This window comes from Macrobrachium rosenbergii, chromosome 42 (genome assembly GCF_040412425.1).
Source record: "Macrobrachium rosenbergii isolate ZJJX-2024 chromosome 42, ASM4041242v1, whole genome shotgun sequence".
In the NCBI taxonomy this organism is placed as follows: domain Eukaryota; kingdom Metazoa; phylum Arthropoda; class Malacostraca; order Decapoda; family Palaemonidae; genus Macrobrachium; species Macrobrachium rosenbergii.
Window position 1 is genome coordinate 23,220,785 of NC_089782.1, and position 18,560 is coordinate 23,239,344.

At 34.2% G+C, this 18,560-nt stretch overlaps 1 protein-coding gene across 1 annotated transcript in view; it reads left to right on the top strand.

The window, feature by feature from the left end:
* Positions 1 to 18,560, top strand: part of CenB1A (Centaurin beta 1A) — a 55,967-nt gene that overhangs the window by 21,510 nt on the left and 15,897 nt on the right. Inside the window, 7 exon segments of the mRNA XM_067085222.1 lie at positions 5,920 to 6,022; positions 6,524 to 6,766; positions 7,195 to 7,301; positions 8,187 to 8,379; positions 8,735 to 8,849; positions 15,287 to 15,447; positions 15,848 to 16,008. Of these exon segments, the coding sequence (XP_066941323.1) occupies positions 5,920 to 6,022; positions 6,524 to 6,766; positions 7,195 to 7,301; positions 8,187 to 8,379; positions 8,735 to 8,849; positions 15,287 to 15,447; positions 15,848 to 16,008 (1,083 nt within the window).

Consider the following 18,560-nt stretch of genomic DNA (forward strand, 5'->3'; position numbering starts at 1 on the left):
ATGAGGAGATTGAGTCCTCCTCCGACTGCACGTTATCACCTTTTGACTCCATCCAAGGAGGTGTCGACCAGATTTATTCTGGGCTGGTCACAGACACTTATCGAGAAAAGAATATTGTGCACTCTCTTCCTTTATTGTTATTCTCCAGTGACATTCCCTTGTCACCAGTTTCTACTGGAGCACTGAGATTGGTGAATAGGAGGCAATAATTTTTGTCAGAGATTTATTTGGCACCTGTAACTCAGAAGAAGACACCAAATAATCTTTGACTTTCTACATGGAAGACATCAACCCTCTGAAGACGTCCTGAGCATCATCCAAGAGGATTCTTTGATGTGACTAAGAATCCTAGGATGCTTTCTGATCGTAAAGATGTAGAGAAACCAGAGGCAAGGCAGAGCCTCCTTCTTGGAGGCCCTCAACTGGGTTTGTCAGATCTCTGAGCTTTGTAGACCACAGAAGCCCAAAGGAACTGTCAGATGCAGGGCTACTTTACAACTCTGTAGGATATGACTTGCCACCAGCAACCACTTTAGACATTTTTAATTTTTATAGAACATGAAGTTGGGCTTCAAGAAATGACAAAAATATGTTTAGTTATATCAGAAGTTTAAAATTATAGGTCGTTTCACACACCTCCCAGCATGTTTCATAACCTATAAAAATATGTGTACTCATATCGTTTTTGTGGATCCTTTAACCACATTAATGTCAAGCTGGGGATGGAGGAGGAAGGAACTTGAAAGAAGTATGAGTGACCAGTGGCCACTTCTCACTCATTTTTTCTGCCTAATCAGATGCTCTTAAGGACCTGTCAGATCCAGGGCTCTTGCTTGCAAGCATGTTAAGCTGCCTCTGTTGTAGAGGCAATTACTTAGTCTGCTTCTATATTTTCTCTGTCCTGGTTACTGTCAGTTTGATGAAGGTTGATGCAACTGAACAATTTCTCTGCAAGCTCCTGGCCACATCAAATTAGCTGTAATGGGTTTTAGGAGTCATCACTACATTTTTGTTGGTGTGCTAAGTCTTTAGAGGATATTGCCAAGGCCAGAAGGACAGCAATGTCTCACTAGCCTGGCATTGATTCTTCACAGGATGTTCATCTTCTGTAATGTAGTAAAGGTGTGGGCAAGGCAACAAAGGATCTACCCACCTCCTGCCTTCCCCTCAGACATTTGGACCAATTTTCTTTGATGATGACCATGGCAACAATTAGCAGGCCAGCTCTAGGTGGGAGGCAAAGTCTTCTGTTTGGGCACAGGTAAGGTGGATGGCCTATGCTGAAGTTCCCTGGTCAAGGATGGTAGAAGGAAGGTTGTGGCAGGAGATGGGAGTGAAGCCATGTGTGGAAGAAGACTTTAAGACTGGTATATCTCTTTTTAACTGCTATGGAAGTCTTTACCCAGACCTTGGGACACTAGTGGTAGCACTTGCACACTGGAACAGCGTAAGGCTTCAGAAGATGCTGGGATGGCTGGCTGATTATGTTGGTAACAGCAGTAGAATTATGCTATATGACTGTTATGTCACTTGTGTCACTGGCTAGGACCATGTATGGATTTGGGAGAAGTCAGACCTTAGACAAGCACTGCCTACTTGTGTATGGACATATGAAATTGAAATAGCTTTGGTTTGCCAGACAAGACAGGTTCAGGAGATTGTCCTCTACAGGACAGTGGGCAAAGTTAAGTATACCTTAGTGTTACCAGACCAGCATAGTATAAGTTGATATCTTACTGGCTATGGGAGGTTGTTGTGACTGTAACTTCATTCAGTCATTCATGATTAACCAGAGGCAAAGACTTCAATGGATATTATTTTATTATATTCCCTGTGTGTTATGAAGTACTCTACACTCTTTGGGTCCCTGACTCTTACCAGTCACCAAGTGTTCTTCTGGATCCCATAGGTATACACAAACGCTGGTAATTTTTCATTAGCTATCCTTCCCCCTTAAATTAAAATTCAGGCATATATATGATTAATGGGGGTTGCCTTGAAATCATCTGAGTTTCTATAAAACAAAGCTAGTTTTTTTTTCACAAACCCATCAGTTACAATATGAGTTCTCTCCTCCTGTTCCAGCTAATCTTCACAGCCTCTCATTTCCATACTAAATGAAAAGTTAGGAAGGTAATTGATGAATACCTCTGCTTCCAGGTTATTTCGTGTGCTGTTAGACTACCATATTGTTTTGTCTTATAGACCCAAGATTGTTCAGTTTGGACACATTCAAGACTTCTTGATGTATGCTTATATGTTTTACTGATGGGTTTGTATGAAAAAACTAGTTTGTGTTGTAAAACCTAAGTTTTTTCTTGTTGTTTTCACTTTTTCTTGGAAATGATGTGTTACTCCAGAATATACTGTATGCACAGTATACATATTTTAATAGATATCTCTAGTGCTGTTATTCACCAAGGTCTACATGCCCATTTATACGTACTTTGAAATCTAGTGACTTGCAACAAACTTTTCCAGTGCAGTTGGGGGATGGAGATACCTTTTCAAGACTTGATACTTGTAATTTCTTGGCATGAGAAATAAATTTTTTCTGGATTGTGAATGACATGTCACTGCAGTACCTATTAAGGTAAAGCCCAGCATCAGTGGCTTGGTTTGATAATTCACTTGTGGGTTATGAAATTGTTTAAAAAGGTAATTTTGGTTTGGACAAATATCTGTCTGTAATTTAGAAAGTCTGGGTTGTGTAGTACCATTGTTTGATATGTGAGCAGATGGTCATATCTGCCAGGGCATTTGGTTATTTAAATTCTGTATCTTGAGGTTTGGGTAACTGAAGTGTTTATTGTTCTATAAGATAGCCAAATATTGTATGTCCTATTTGAGACAGAATTTACCATGATTTTTTTAGAGGGGGATCCCAAATTTTTGACAATTTTAAATGAATTTTTAACTGTGATATAATTGATATTTGAGTTTTGTCCTCGCTCAGAATTCATCTGTCTGTCTCTTTGCTTATGGAATATATTTTTTTTATTACATTTCTTAATATGTTTTAGGATATTAGGAAACCTAAATATTTTGTAGAATATATTTTTTATTACATCTCTTTGTAAGTTATAGGATGTGAGGAAGTGTAAATACTGCCACAAAACTTGCCATATACAGAGTGATATTAGAAATACAATAATCAGAAAACTAGGAAACTGTGGGATATCTTTCTGTGCCCCTGAGTCACTCTTCTGTTGTGTTTGTTGACATCATTGCAGCCCATCTAGTTTGCTTCCACTTTTTTCATGAGATGTTCATGGTATGAAGTTAGTGGCATTGTTGAAAAATGCGCTGAACTTAGAAAGCTTAAATGGAATTTTGCCAAGGGACTGTAATGCCTAATAGCTGTACTCAGATGCTTTTTAGCAATTTTAATTAAAGAAAGGCATTTGCATGACTTCTTTTTTTAATATATGGTAACATTTTATTACTCTGTTGAGAGTGTTTTAGTGAAAAATAAAACACTGTAAACTATATACTGAGATAAATGAAATTAATTGAATTTGATATTGAAGTAACTTTACACAAAATGGCTGACATGACTGAAAAAACCCTGAGTAAGAGGCTCAGTACTAGGGTATTATGAATATTTTGTATCATTCTATTGGAAATACTCTTAAAGTTGGGGAAGAATGGAAAGCAGTATAGAAAAGTTGAGCTGTGAAACATTAAATGTTGGTGTGTAGGTAATGAGGTTACTCCACCTATCAGCAAGTTGTTTGTTTTGCATTGATTTTTGACTAATTACATGGTAAAGGCAAATAGTTTCACAGTCTCTTAATTGGCCTTCAAGCGTGCAAAGTTCATTTTCAGTTGTAGCTTTATAATGACATCGTACTTTGCTTACCTTATAAATTAAACAAAGGAAATGCAAGGAAAAATGACTAAGTGATTTGACATAATGATTTATTATAGAAATTTGGTGATTACAAAATTCAGCAAGTCTCTCTCTCTCTCTCTCTCTCTCTCTCTCTCTCTCTCTCTCTCTCTCTCTCTCTCTCTCTCTCTCTCTCTCTCCATATGACAGTCAGCCTCAGTATGAGTTAGATCTGGTGCACAAGAGCTGTGATAAAGTGTTGCCAGGAAATAGCAAAGAGCAGAGCACTGCTTTGGATGGCCGGGTACCTTAAACACATGCACGTAAATAATTAGCCTTGCATGGCACAGTGCTCACTCATTGGCCTAGAAACACTAATTGTAATGAATGTCTTAACTTGTTGATGTTATGACCACTAGATGATGATTATTTTTATATGCTTAGAACTGTTGTTTGAAGGTGTGGAGATGTGAATAACCTTACAATATTTAATTTTCAAAGTTATTCTCTTTTATACTCTTGTATAGATTTTGATGGTCATTGTTTTTCTATGTAGTTATCACACTCATTAAATGATTCTATCTGAATGGTATAAAAGTTTCTTCTAAATGGTTTATTGTTGTTTTTGTAGAGAATATTAGAGTATACTTTATTTAAATATTCATACTTTCAACATAATTATAAAAATGGGAATCAATGCTGTGAACGTCTAATTGTCTTGTAGTAATTCTCAAGTACTGTGTATAGCTTTTTTACAATACTGATTAAACTAATAAAATTAACTTTAATGTGAAATAGTAAGAATATGCAAGTGTCAAGGCTTATACTATACATACGAAGGTGATTTTAATAAAAGATGTATTGTTAGAAAAAGGAGACCAGGAGGATCATGGGAGAGTTAGATACGCTGTTGTGTTTATTGAGTATTCTCAAATATCAAAGAAATATGGAAGCTACACTGATTAAAATTTAAAATATTAACTGTCCTTTACATGGCTGTTGATTTTGTAGTAACTAGTTTGAGTCAAAAAGTTGGTATCACAGGTATACATCTTATTTTAGTTAATCGTTAGTATATGAGAGTTTATCCAAAACCACTCCAGGAATTAGAGTAGCAGTAAGGATGTTTTACATCAGAGCATTTGTCTGGTAAAATCTATATTATTTCTTCCCCAGCACCACTGGCAATACTAAATTCATGTTATGGTACATGGATAGCCTATTATAGCCAACTAGTAAATGAGAGTACAGTAGTTGTGTTTTGAGTTAATCTGTTCAGACCAGTGACGTAAGGTTCTAAATTCAGTACGTGCAGTAGTAGTGACCTATCAGTTAAAAAACTTCTACTAACAAATATCTCATGCTTTCCAGATTGAATTGAAGCAATTCTTCCAATGACCTTCTGGTTATGCCTTATGTGCTATACAATAGTTCCTCTGAACTCTGCTTTACTATTTAACATTAGTATATTTCAGTATACTGCATAGTATAAGTTCTTACCAATTTAACACATTGATTCACAAATATTGTATGAATTTTTGTATGTTTATAACATCAGAACCCCTTTTTGCATAGTTTAATTTCAGGAGGTGAATGATTATGTAATACAGTAGAAAGATTTTCAGAGAAAACTCATTCTAAACTCTAAGTTTTTATAAATGTAAGATAAGATTTTGACATTTATGGTTATTTATATGAAGAACCCTTGTTAACATGTTCATTTATATAGCAAGTCAATCTGATGTAAGTTTGTTTATAGTATCAGGATTAGGTATGAATTTTTAATAATGTATGCCCTTTGCTGGAAAGTAATGTAAACATGCATTACTATCAGCCAGCTAATATGAAGTTTTAATGTTTTGTTCCCCAAAGTGTAGCTTTTCAGGACCCATAAATAAAGACACTTAAGTGGGTAATATTTTCATTTTTACACATAGTGCCTATTTCCACCACAGTACACCGTATGATGTTTAATGTGCTTGTATTTCACATGTATCAGGCAAATTATATGTTTATCATAGTGAAATTGGTGTATTGTAATATGTAGATCTTAATGATATTCTTTTGATTTCATATCCAATAATCAGGGGAAGAGGTTACTGTTATGGAAGAAGATCTGAGATTGTGTACAGTGAAGCCTGCTCATGAGGTTGACAGGCGTTTTTGCTTTGAAGTCGTGTCACCAATGAAGTAAGTTTTAATGTACTTAAATGTCATTTACTTTTACTATTTATCTAGATGGATGCAAGAAGACTTTGCCTAGAAGCTTTGTTTCTTTTATGTTTCATTTTCATTTTAAATGTAGTTAGGAGTGTTTCATCACCAAGACATTGCCTTCATTTTTCATAAACTCATTTTAAAGTTGACTTAAGAGGGCTTCATGTAAGGAAACATATATTAAAGAAAGTCTCCCAAGAGGACTAGAAAAGTACAGTAAATTATAATTATAACATGAACTACCATTGTGAATGCTGGCTTAAACCACCTCAAGTATAGTGAAACATTACATTTTTTATTCAGTAGCATAATTTCATGTGTTCACTGGTCACCTGTAAGGGGAAGAAATATTAAAAGAAGATAGATTAATGTTCAAATTATGCAGCATTGAATATTTTCAGCTGTAATAATAAATTAATTAAATTGTTAGATCACTTGTCTGAGACCATTAGCATAATAATACATTACTTTCAGGTGTCACATGCTGCAAGCTGAGAGTGAGGATAGCTATCAGTCATGGATATCAGCTTTACAACGTGGTATTGGTCAGGCTTTACAGTTAAGCACTCCAGACATGAACAGAGATTATCAACTAGACACTCCAGGGTCATCTCCCTATCCTGCAAAAGGCTCTTTGGTCCCTGGGACTCCTGGTGATTCTTCAGCCTCCTCCTCTCCTGCTACTACTCCTCAGTCAGTTAATGCTCACAAACCCCCGTAAGTCATTATTCTCCTTGGTGGGGGTTAGTGCCATCAGTGCACCTCATGCAGTGCACTGCAGGTATTACTTAAGGTTCCTTTCTGCATCCCTTCAGCCCCTAGCTGCAACCCCTTTCATTCATTCTTTTTACCATACCTCCATTCATGTTATTACCTTCCACCCTCTCCTAACAATTGTTTAATACTGCAGCTGCAAGGTTTTCCTCCTGTTGCACCTTAAAAACCTTTTTACTCTCAGTTTCTTTTTCAGTGCTGAATGACCTCATAGGTCCCATTGCTTGGCCTGTGGCTTAAATTTTATATTCCATTCCATTCTGTAACTCATCATTAAATTGTGGAAATTATATCTTAAGAATTACATTTTAGAGTAAATGTCCTTGTGAGAGAAAAACCCATAGGATTTTAAGTAAGTTGTTATATTTCAGGTTATGGCAAGAAATAATGAGCATTCCGGGCAACGAAATTTGCTGTGATTGTGGTGCTACAAACCCTCGGTGGGCTTCAATTAACCTAGGAATAACACTCTGCATAGGTACAACACGTTACTTTTTAAGTGTTGAATTTTTTAATTTTTTGCATTTGTTTTCCACTGCTAATGGAAGGGTTTGCATAAATTTCTGCTCTGGCAAAAGTGACAACCACCTTGAGCATTTTATTAGTAAATGAAGTTTTGCTTCTACTGATGTAGTATGTGTTTGGGACAAAATAGAATGAGGATGTTTTAACAACAGAAGAAAAATTACATTTTTATAATAAAATAAAGTTTTATATATACTTACCAAGTAATTACATTGCTTTGATCATGTAATTACATGGTAAATATATATAAAATTTTATTATAAAAATGTCATTTTTATATAAGCTACTTACCAAGTAATTACATGATCAAAGCTATGTAATTACTTGGTAAGTATATATAAAACTTTATTTTATTATAAAAATGTAATTTTTCTTCTGTTGTTAAACTGTAAAACCACGAAGTGGAGCAAATAGTTCAGATAAAAATTTACTTCACTTATGTTCTCTTTGTGGTAATGTTTCCAGTCTTTGATGTGGTGACCATCTCTGGTCATGTTTGAATTAGATCTTGCATAACCTTACATAATTTGTTTCACAATAGAAGAGTGTCATGTCAGTTTGCTATTGCATTTTGTATCTTGTATTGTTACAGTGAGATGTTTTGTACTTACAGTTAGTGAAGATCTATCAAGAATGATTACAGGCATATTAAAATTGTGAAGTGTGTCTTAGAGAAAAATCCATAGCAAACAGGATTCTGAAATACATTGAATATCTATTTCTCTAGCTGATGTTATGTGCCTGATTGTTATATTAATTCTAGATTATTATTTGTTATTTGGAAAAGACTTTGTTTTTTATTTAAATTTCTTTTATGAAGTTTAATATCCATTTCCAGAGTGCTCTGGTATTCACCGTAGTCTGGGCGTACATTACTCCAAGGTACGGTCGTTAACATTGGACGCTTGGGAGCCAGAGATTATTAAGGTGATGTTAGAACTAGGCAATAAAATCATCAACTCAATATACTTAGCTACATATTTGCCAGAGGAAACAGATTCTTTAAAACCACTTAGACCTGACAGCCAAAGGTAAATATAGATTACTGCTTTTACTAGGTAATTGCACCAAACCACTGACTTATGTTATAGAAAAACAAAGATATAATAACATGATGTATAGTACAGTAGTGCTACGTATCTTATTTCTTGTTATGGGGAATTTGACACTTGGAATTGACTTTTAAAATCTTGTAATAGCAAAGTGAATGTGTGATATATCACACATGAAGAGCATGATACTATAAAATATATGTGAATGAATCTGTAAATAAATTTTCATCCAATATAAACACTGATGTCTTCAATATCAGTAATCAGTCATTTACATGAATTTAACTTTTTTTTTTTTTTAGGAGTTTCCTTATTACTTTTCTGTTATTTACAGATCAATTCGAGAGGAATGGATTAAAGCCAAGTATGTTGAACGAAAATTTGTGAAGAAGCTGTCGACTTCAATTTTAGATGGATCTTCCTCTCCCTCCTCTAATTCACCAGAAAAGGTACTTATAATGGCTTTTTATATAAAGAATTAGTTAAGATTGTCAGGAAATAGAATTGTATAAAATACAGTATTGGAATCTTCCTTTTTTTCTCTCCTTACCCCCGAAAGGGAGGTTAATGCTCTCAGTGCACCTCACATGGTGCTCTGTAGGCATTGCTTAATGTTGTTCTTTGGAGTGTCCATTCAGCCCCTAGCTGCAACCTCTTTTACTATACTGCCATTCAAATTCTCTTTCTTCTGTCTTACTTTCCACCCTCTCTTAATTGTTTCAGCATTATTTTCAGTGTTGAATGACCTCATAGGTCCCAGTGCTTAGCCTTTTTTGCCAAAATTTTTTATTCCAGTATATTTTCCTTTCTCTTAGCCCCTCATCAGGGTTAGTGTTTTTATTGAGCCTTTCCCAGAGAAAGCCAGTGTTTAATTGGTAGTAACATAGTATTGCTTGAGTGAAAAATGATAAAATCATGCATTTTCTAAAACACTTGGTGTTATGTCATCAGTTGACTTCTCTCTTTGCATGATTACTCTAGTAAACAAATTGGGATAGCAAATCTCTTGACGATTTATATTCCAGTGATGGTTATCCTATAATGCAGTAATAACATTTTGCAACACCAGTCAGGTAATTCCATCCCACACTATAATGCAAGTAAAGCAATAGAAAAAACGCTATTCACTTGACAAGTGATCACAGTACGTAATACCACTGAACATATCACAAATTTTATACCAATGTTATAGATAAGTGATCCCAAAATCTACAGCCAGTAACAGCGGAAAAAAAAAAGCTCCATGGTAGTCTGAAGAGTTATCAGACATAATTGATGTAAATTAGAAGATGAAACCTATTCATATGGAACAACCCCACAGGGGCCAACCAGCACTGATTGACCTCATACAGTAGGTCCTAGTGCTTGGCCTTTGGCCTAAACTGTATATTCTGTTCTATTCCACAGGGCCATTGACTTGAAACTCAATCATCCAAGGAATATGGTGTTTATTAGGAAAAAGTAAGAGATGGTAAAGGGAAATACAGAAAGAAGAGGTCCCACTTATTAAAAAAAAAAAAAAATTATAAATTAACAAATAGATAAAGATGTATTAAAATGCAAGGAGAATAGTGTTAGGGTATTAATGCATTGCACCTTCACTTGAACTCCTGAAGTTCCAATTGCACGACATCCTCTGGGAGGCTGTTCCACAGTCCAACCGTATGAGGAATAAAGGACCTCTGGAATTGAGAAGCTCGACAGTGAGGCACATTTACTGCATATTGGTGCTGCTGTTCAGCGAATCTGGTTGCTCTTAGCAAATAAAGGGGATCAGGGACCAATTGTGAATGTGAAAGATCTCTGTTGAAATACAGCTTATGAAAAAGTGACAAACAAGAGACTATCCGTTGATGGTCCAAGCCATAACTTAAAACGTAAAACATAGAAAATGCCATAAATTGGATTAATTACAGAAAACTTAATAGCCTTTTAAATCTTGCTCTTTCGTGGGTGACAAAATTATAAAAATGATCAATTTAATGACAAAAATATAAAAATAATAAATTTAACAATCTCCGTGATCTCACACAAACCAATATGCAATCAGATTTCCAAAAATTGAGGAAGGAAGTTATTAAAGGAAAAATAATTTTATGAAGTAATGTCTTTTTCATAACCCACAACACAGCAGTTAAAGAAATTGGCAAATGCTTAGCAAAATTAAAACATGCTTTTTTATATTGTGGGCGAGGAGTTCACTACCTACTGTATATACTTGTGTAACGTGCGATCTCGCGTATCGTGCAACCCCCAGATTTTCACCCATAAAAAATGATTTTATCATGTATCTCATGTATCATGCGAGTTCCTCTTTAGAGAGACCAAATTACAATAGACTAACTTCTTTTCCTCCATCTCTTTATCTCATCTTCTTGTTAAATAAATTAAGAAAATAAAAGAGATTGATAAAAGTATCATTAGTAATGTTATACTTGTTGTGTAAACATGTACAGCCATAAAGAACCAAATGAGAAACAGCTGTTTTCCTATGAATATCTGAATCAGATAACAACAGCTATTTTGGTTGCATTTCAGCCATCGTGTGACAGTAAACAATTACTGTAGTTATGCTACAAATGATGTTAAGTAGAATAGGACTGATGTATTTTTACATTATACCCTTATTTGCTATGGAGAAAAGATCTGCAAGGAAATATACTGCTAAATTTAAGCTGCAAATTCTAGCTGAAGCTGAGAAAATAAATGAGGCTGCTAATGACTATACAGTAATACTGATCTTACGATTCGAGAAAATTCACACACACACACCTAACTTTTCACAGGAACCTAACTAATGGGCATACGCTGATTTTTTCACAGACACACGAAATTCTCGAGAAACCCTGCAGAAGTGGGTGTTTAATTTTTGAAGTAATTTACAAGTTTTCATGCTTTTATGCATAAAATCCCTATGAAAAATGCATTTCATTCTTTTATGTGTAAAATCTGTATGAAAAATGCATTTCATGCTTTTATGTGTAAAATCTGTATGAAAATTCATTTCATGTTTTAATGTGCAAAATCTCTATGAAAAAATGCATTTCATGCTTTTATGTGTAAAATCTCTGAAAAATGCATTTCATGCTTTCATGTGTAAAATCTGTTTCGAAAATGTATTATTTTTATTTTTGTACATGCATAAGTATGATAGAAAGGTAATTTCAGCACATTCACTTGGTGTACTTTTACAAGATGTGATACCCATTTGCAAAGTTACTGCTCTTTTCAAAGATAATACCCCTGCAGAAAATGCTTGTTTAATGTTTGAAGTACATTTATAATTTTTCATGCTTTAACTGTAAAATCAATATGGAAAATTTATATTTATATTTCTGTACATAAATATCATACAAGTATTATGTCCATTTGCAAAGTCTTTGTCACAAGGACTTTACATGACCTTGAGATGAGGTTGTTCAGTCGCTCATTTGATAAAATGAATTCGTTAATGTAATATCAGAGATGTAACTAAGAGTTGTATAAGTGTCATCCTTTGAAAATTACCCTGTTCACCTCGGAGAAAGTGCTGGTGCAATCTGTATGTGCATGTAATTACAGCATGTTCAGTTGGTGTACTTTTACGATGTGACACTTTAGTTACTGCATTTTCAAAGATGATACCCTGTAGAAAGTGTATAATTTTCAAGTTTTCGTGTTTTTAGGTGTAAAATCAGAATGGAAAATTTGTATTTATATATTTGCGCATAAATACAATACAAAAGCAGTACAGTTACTTTATTACAGTATCTCTCTCTCTCTCTCATTTGTAGTTAGCGCTCAAACATACTTTACAACATTATTATTTCTCTATACGTCATTACCTGTACAGTATATAATTTTAAATTGATTGAATTTACCTGTACTGTACTACCTTCTACGAACATTATGTACATGTTTTCGATATTTTATGGAATTGTACTTTTGTTGACTGACACATGACGTTTTGCCTAGTGACGCAAAGAAAACGGCTTTTACTCTAAGTGACAAAGAAAACGGCATCCCATGAATTAGGGGTAACATTAGTATACGTACGCACCTACTGTAAATGCGCTATTATGAAACTGTGCAGTACTCAATTTTTATGTCAACCATTTACTGTATTCCTTTTTTAAGGGTAATAAGCTAAATTTTAAATAAAATTACACTAACTTTAGTTCATTTAAAAGTTAGCTTAATACTTTGGGAGCATGATTAGGGTCATATTTAGTACTTAAACTCTGGAAATAAACATTTATTAGCATTTTTAAAGACCATGCCAAACTTACATGAAAATTCACCTTGCACGAGGGGCTCCGGAACCTAACCTCGCGTAATTTCGAGGTATGACTGTAAAATTATCATGCATCGGCAACATGGGTGAAACTCCCTAAACCTCGATATGCCATCAAACTCAGCCGTAAATAAAATTGGAGATTATACTGTTGTTTTAACGTGTATGGCAGATGGGAAGAAACTTTCCCCCCATGTTTATCTTTAAACAGAAATTGAATTGATTCTAAACAAAAATTCCCGAATGGTATCGTTTTCCACGTTCACGAAAACATAAACAATGCAAACAGCGCATGATAGCTATGTTTGTTTTTTATAATACGATAGTAAGATGAGGATAACATACAGTAGTACCTTGATTCACGAACACAATTCGTTCCTAAACTTTCTTCGTGTTCCAGTGTGTTGGTGACCCAAAGTTAATTTCTCCATTAGGTTTATTGGGAATACGATTAGTTTGTTCATGACACCAACGAACCATTATATGGTTTATGTTTTATTTTACACAGATAATATTAAAGTGTGAAAAACCTTAATATATATAATATAATTTATAATAGTAAACTAAAACTGAAACAACCTTTAAAAAGTGAACACTTACGTTGGCTGACACGACTTCTGTCTTGACGGATGAGGGAAGAGGAGGGTGGTTGGGGAGGAGGTTATTGTGCAGGGGGAGAGCCCCCATATCCAGGTCGGGGAGATTAATCTCTTATGGGTGTTTTTTGTGCTCTTTTAATCACAAACTTATCAAATGTCTGTTGCCTTTTCTTCCTTTCATAACTTCTAAAATGATTAATTAAATTTTCATTGACCATGTTCACAATCCTGTTTGTAACAATTTTGTTTGGATGGTACAACTTAAGGAATCTTTGCACATCACCCCATTTTTCCATTGTGGATTTAATCAATTCACTGCTGGCATCTGTAACTTCCTCCTCGTCCTCCTGTTCATCAAGTTTACGCAAAAACCACAGTTTGAAGTGAATGAATGCGCTCCTATTCAAAACCAAAATAAAAAACAAACTGAGTGTGGGTGGAGGTGCGTGGGAAGTTCATGGGAGATATATAGTACCCTACAACAACAAGATGGTGGCACCCATGTGAGATGAGCAATTGTCTGCATTTTTCAAATTTTGGCCATCGGACCATGTTTGTGTTTCAAAAATAAGTTTGTGAATAGAATTTTTATACATATTTTTGTTCAGGAATCAATTTGTTTGTGGGTTAATGTGTTTGTGAATCAAGGTCGAACTGTACAATATTATTGGATACAGTGAAGTAAAACATACTTTTTAAAAGATCAGTGGAAAAGATACATATTCATTATGTTTGTATTTTTTAATACGATGCTAGTACAGTATGTGAACACTGTATTACAAATGCTAATCCCCTTAAAATTAGCTTCAAAATTAGGTCTTCAAAAGTAGCATGATACGCTGGTATGTATGGTGTATGCAGTATCAAGTATATTTGATACTGCATACACCTAGGGTATATTAGCAGTGAACCAAACTTTTATATATATTTCTCTGAACATTAACAAAAATGAGTGTGAAAATTTAAGTTTTGAAACAGTCAGATATATGTAATGTAAATGGTTTATAATTGAAGAATTTGAATATTCCCTTTTCTTTCGTAGTAGCACATTTCCAGGTCAGGACAACGTTGATTTTGATGTAATTAAACATATCTGATACACAAGTTATTTACTCCAGCTGATACAAAAGTTATTTACTCCAGTTGTACAACCACCTTTGGACTAAGAAATTGCTTCTGAAAGATTGGTAACACGCCATTGTTATACTAAAAGCAAAACTAGGACAAAATTTCAGTATTCTGTCTGAATGTAGACCAGTATTTTTAACAAGCTTTTAATGCAAAGAGAGAAAAAAAATTGATGAATTCAAAGTTAACATATAAATTTTCTAAGTATCATGAGCCATGAAGCTAGTCGCAAATACCAGCATGTTTGTAAGTACTGTAATGAGAACAAAAACCTTGTAACCCAAAGGGTCACAGTAAAATAGATTTACATTTAGCCCATTGTATCACTTGGAAGGTCATGTTCAAAGACTATTTGAATGGAAACAGTAACTATTGCAATAGTTTTGTATGTCCAGAAAGGCTGCAATAGTTGTTGAAGATATTACACAACAGTATTAGAACCCACCTCATCTTTATTCATGAAAAACCTCTTAACAGACAGCACTTTTCAGAGGGGAAGTGTTTTGAGTTGCACAGTGTCCTTGAGGTAAATAATATAACAAATATTTTTTAATGAAACTATCCTGTTTACTTAACCTAGTAATGCATGTTTTTTTACTGCAGAATTATGTACAATAGGGTTAGCAATTAAGATTATTAAAAACATACCGCATATCAAGAATTGTATGAAGTTTGATAAATGTTGACGTGTTGGACGTATAGGTTGTAGGGATGATCAGCAGATTGTGTTTAGTTCTGTAATTATGATTTGTTCCTACAGAAATACAAACTATAGCCTTTCATATACTTTCATATAAAAGGCTCTAGTTTGTATACCTTGGAAAAAAGTAAATAAAAAAAAATTATTAAATTATCACATAGCAAGTTATTGCCTGGTTGATTTCAGAAGCCCAATAAAAAGTACTGGAGTATATTGCGGAGACGTAAACGTGTTCATCGTAGGAGTAGGAACAATGCTGATCACGCAAATGATGATGAGTCTGCTAGTGAACCTGGAACTCCAGTTAATCATCCTGAATCTCAGATCATACCTCAAATTCACATAGAGTAAGTTAACCTGCAATCTGACAAAGCAAATGTCTTGGTAAATTTGTGATTAATTTTTTGAGAGCTTACATACTAGAGTCAAAGGTTTTGCTTGTTTTTCTAGGAAACATACTTTTTATGCAGGATTTTTTAGTTTATTCTTTTTTAATAATGGTATTATCATGATGCCACAGACTTTGAGAATATGCTGTTTCTATATCTGCTGAGGATTTAATCATATGATGTGTTACATTACTTACTTTGGTGGTATGTCATCATTTTAAGGATATCTTGAGTGTCTAAATTGCCAATGCTCACTCCTTGTTTTATTTAAAGAGGAAAGAAAGGTTAGGTTTGTGCAAAAGTCCTTATGCAACAGAGACTAACCAAATTTTTGTATTAAAATATCCTTATTTTTCAGGCCTAACAGCCCTATCACGGATACCGGTGAAAATAGCAATATATTTTTATTTGACATTGCAAGACATAGTAGTACAAGGAATAGAATATCTCAAGAACTTGATAATATGTCCCTGCCAAGTGACGACAATTCAACTGATGGGGAGCATTCAACAGAATATGGTAAATTATATGTCAAAGACAGTGATAATTTTTATTGTTTTTCTTTTTGCTAATTATTGTGCCAACTATTTTATGGAACCAGTAAAAGAGCTATCAGCTTGCTTAGCAAGTTCCAGAGAATGGAGTAATGGCATGTGAAAAGGAGAGAAGAAAGCAAAGAATTAGGATGGAGTAGATATGAATATAAATATATTTTGATATATTAACAAATTAAATATGTAGTAATATACAAAGTAATTAGTTTAGCAGGAAAAATAGTTCATTAAATATCAATTGAGGTTTTGCTTTATTTTTACCATGCTCTTTAAAATTCAGCTAATTCTCATATTTTTTCATTTAATTACTTTTGAATAACGAACTGAAGAAATGTGTTGGTATAATCACTGAAGTGAATATATTTTGGAACACCCATCAAGTGTTGATATGTAATAATTCATAGACTTAGTAGCAACATTTGTTTTAAAGCTCAAGATGCTGCTACATTGTATGCATTGAGCTGTACGACAATTACTACTGAATGGCTTTGAATTGCATACACAGCTGCTTTATGACCATTGTTGTTATTTAGTAATTCAACCAGACCACTGAGTTAAGATAAACCTCATGAGCAGTATGTAAGTGTATTTTTGTTTGCAGTTAGGCTTCCAACTTTTTCTTAAAAGTAAAAGTTCAAAGTGCAATAAGTTGTGGTAGCCTTTTTATTCCGTTACATGTAAAAATTCCGACATGTTAGGTTATTTTATTATCAAAAGATTATTTTAACACCCAAATACTTTGAATGTACATTTTTGCAAAATTTTTGGTTAATAATGTTAAAGGACAAAAGACTTGCTAAATTAATGACAAAAAAAGAAATGTGAGGATAAAAGGCAGAGAACATATTAAATTTCCAGAAAGTAATTTATTAAGGTACAAAAAGATCCAGAGATGGTGACTAGTACACAACCATCCAGATAACCCTCCAGATAGCATTAGGGGTCCAAAATCCCTTCATCTGCTGTTTTCTTATTTCATCATTTGGTGAGGAACAAAGAAGGTATAAAATTTATAGGGAAACTTTAATGATGCTCAAGTAATTCCTAAAGCCTGAAAAAACAATGCATAAAAAATCCAAGGAACAGTGGGAGATGACATTGATAATGAAAAGTTGACTGATGTATGGGCAAGGCATGACTTCAGCTTTTTACTGAATACCCAACTGTTGCAGAGGCCAAAAATCCAACATCACTAATTCATGAATTTAGTGGTTGGACAGTGTGTGGATTACACCCAAATAGGTGGGCTGTGCAAAGCACCAGGTAAGGTGTTTTCTCTTATAAACGTTTTTCTTTCACTGTTCATTCAATCTTGTGTCGCAAACTCTCCGATATTTCTTGTATTCAACAGTGGCTGTCACAAAACCTTACCAGCACTAGCAAGACTCAGATAAATGCTAAAAATGGCTTTTCTTTTAAATTAACTCTCCCTTGCAATACTTTCTTTACATAACTCTCAGTTAAAAACATATCACACTCATCATGGGATTATGGCATGCTTCAAACCAATGAGAGTGCCTTGTTGAAGTAATTCTATCCAGTCTTTGAATTGGTTAGTCACTGACCCATGAATATCTGATAAATACAGTAAGTCATGAGACCCAGTGCTAGTATGCAGAGAATGCATGTCAACAGATAGTTAGAGAACATTATGTGAGTGTTTAGACTTCAACTAACATTAAATGGCAAACCTTGGAAACAAAATCTGTTAAGGATTTTTTTTAATGAGAATTAAAATTTTTTAAATTTTTCAGTTATTAAATTTTGTAAATAACTGCAGTGTACCAAATAAAATTTAAATTCTACTAATGAAGACAAACCCTTTGAGCAAGCTATATGAGAATTAAGTGATTTGACTAGGTGGTCTTGTTAACTTACTAATGATAATATTAAGTTTTCTGTTTGGAATTGGTTGTCTCACAACAAACATATTCAGCAGTGGCAAATCTTGCACTAAAAGCATGGGAGTCACCCACCAAGAACACTCCTGTACCCACATCAAAGTGAAAGCATGTATATGTTCGTCATTTTAATGTGTCTTGGTTGATGCAAACAAAAATAGGTTGGTTGATGCAAACAAAAATAGGTAACAGAAAGCTGTTAGTAAGTTTGCTTTAATGTCATTTCCCATTCAGCAGTAATCTAGGTTTTGCCTTGCATCCAGATATTTGTTTTGTTTGTTCATCAGTGTCTTTTTTCGCATCCATTGCAAGCTTTTAGTTCTGAGACACTCTGGGCTTTATGGAATATATATCAAATATCTTTTGAGCTTCAGGGGTTAAGATTTGTGGTTAAAGTAAGGATTCCACCACTTAGCATAAGTTGATAGAAGTTTTATTCATGGAAAGGAAAAAGCTTGACACTGAACTATTAATAATAGTTTGCCCAAGTCTTTGTACCTTCTACTGCTTATGTTCAAAACACCATACATCCTTCTTCGTCCTTTCCACCCTTTCCCATCCACCATTTGTCCTATCCCAACTAAGCTCCAAGTATGCATAGTTAAGATAATTTATT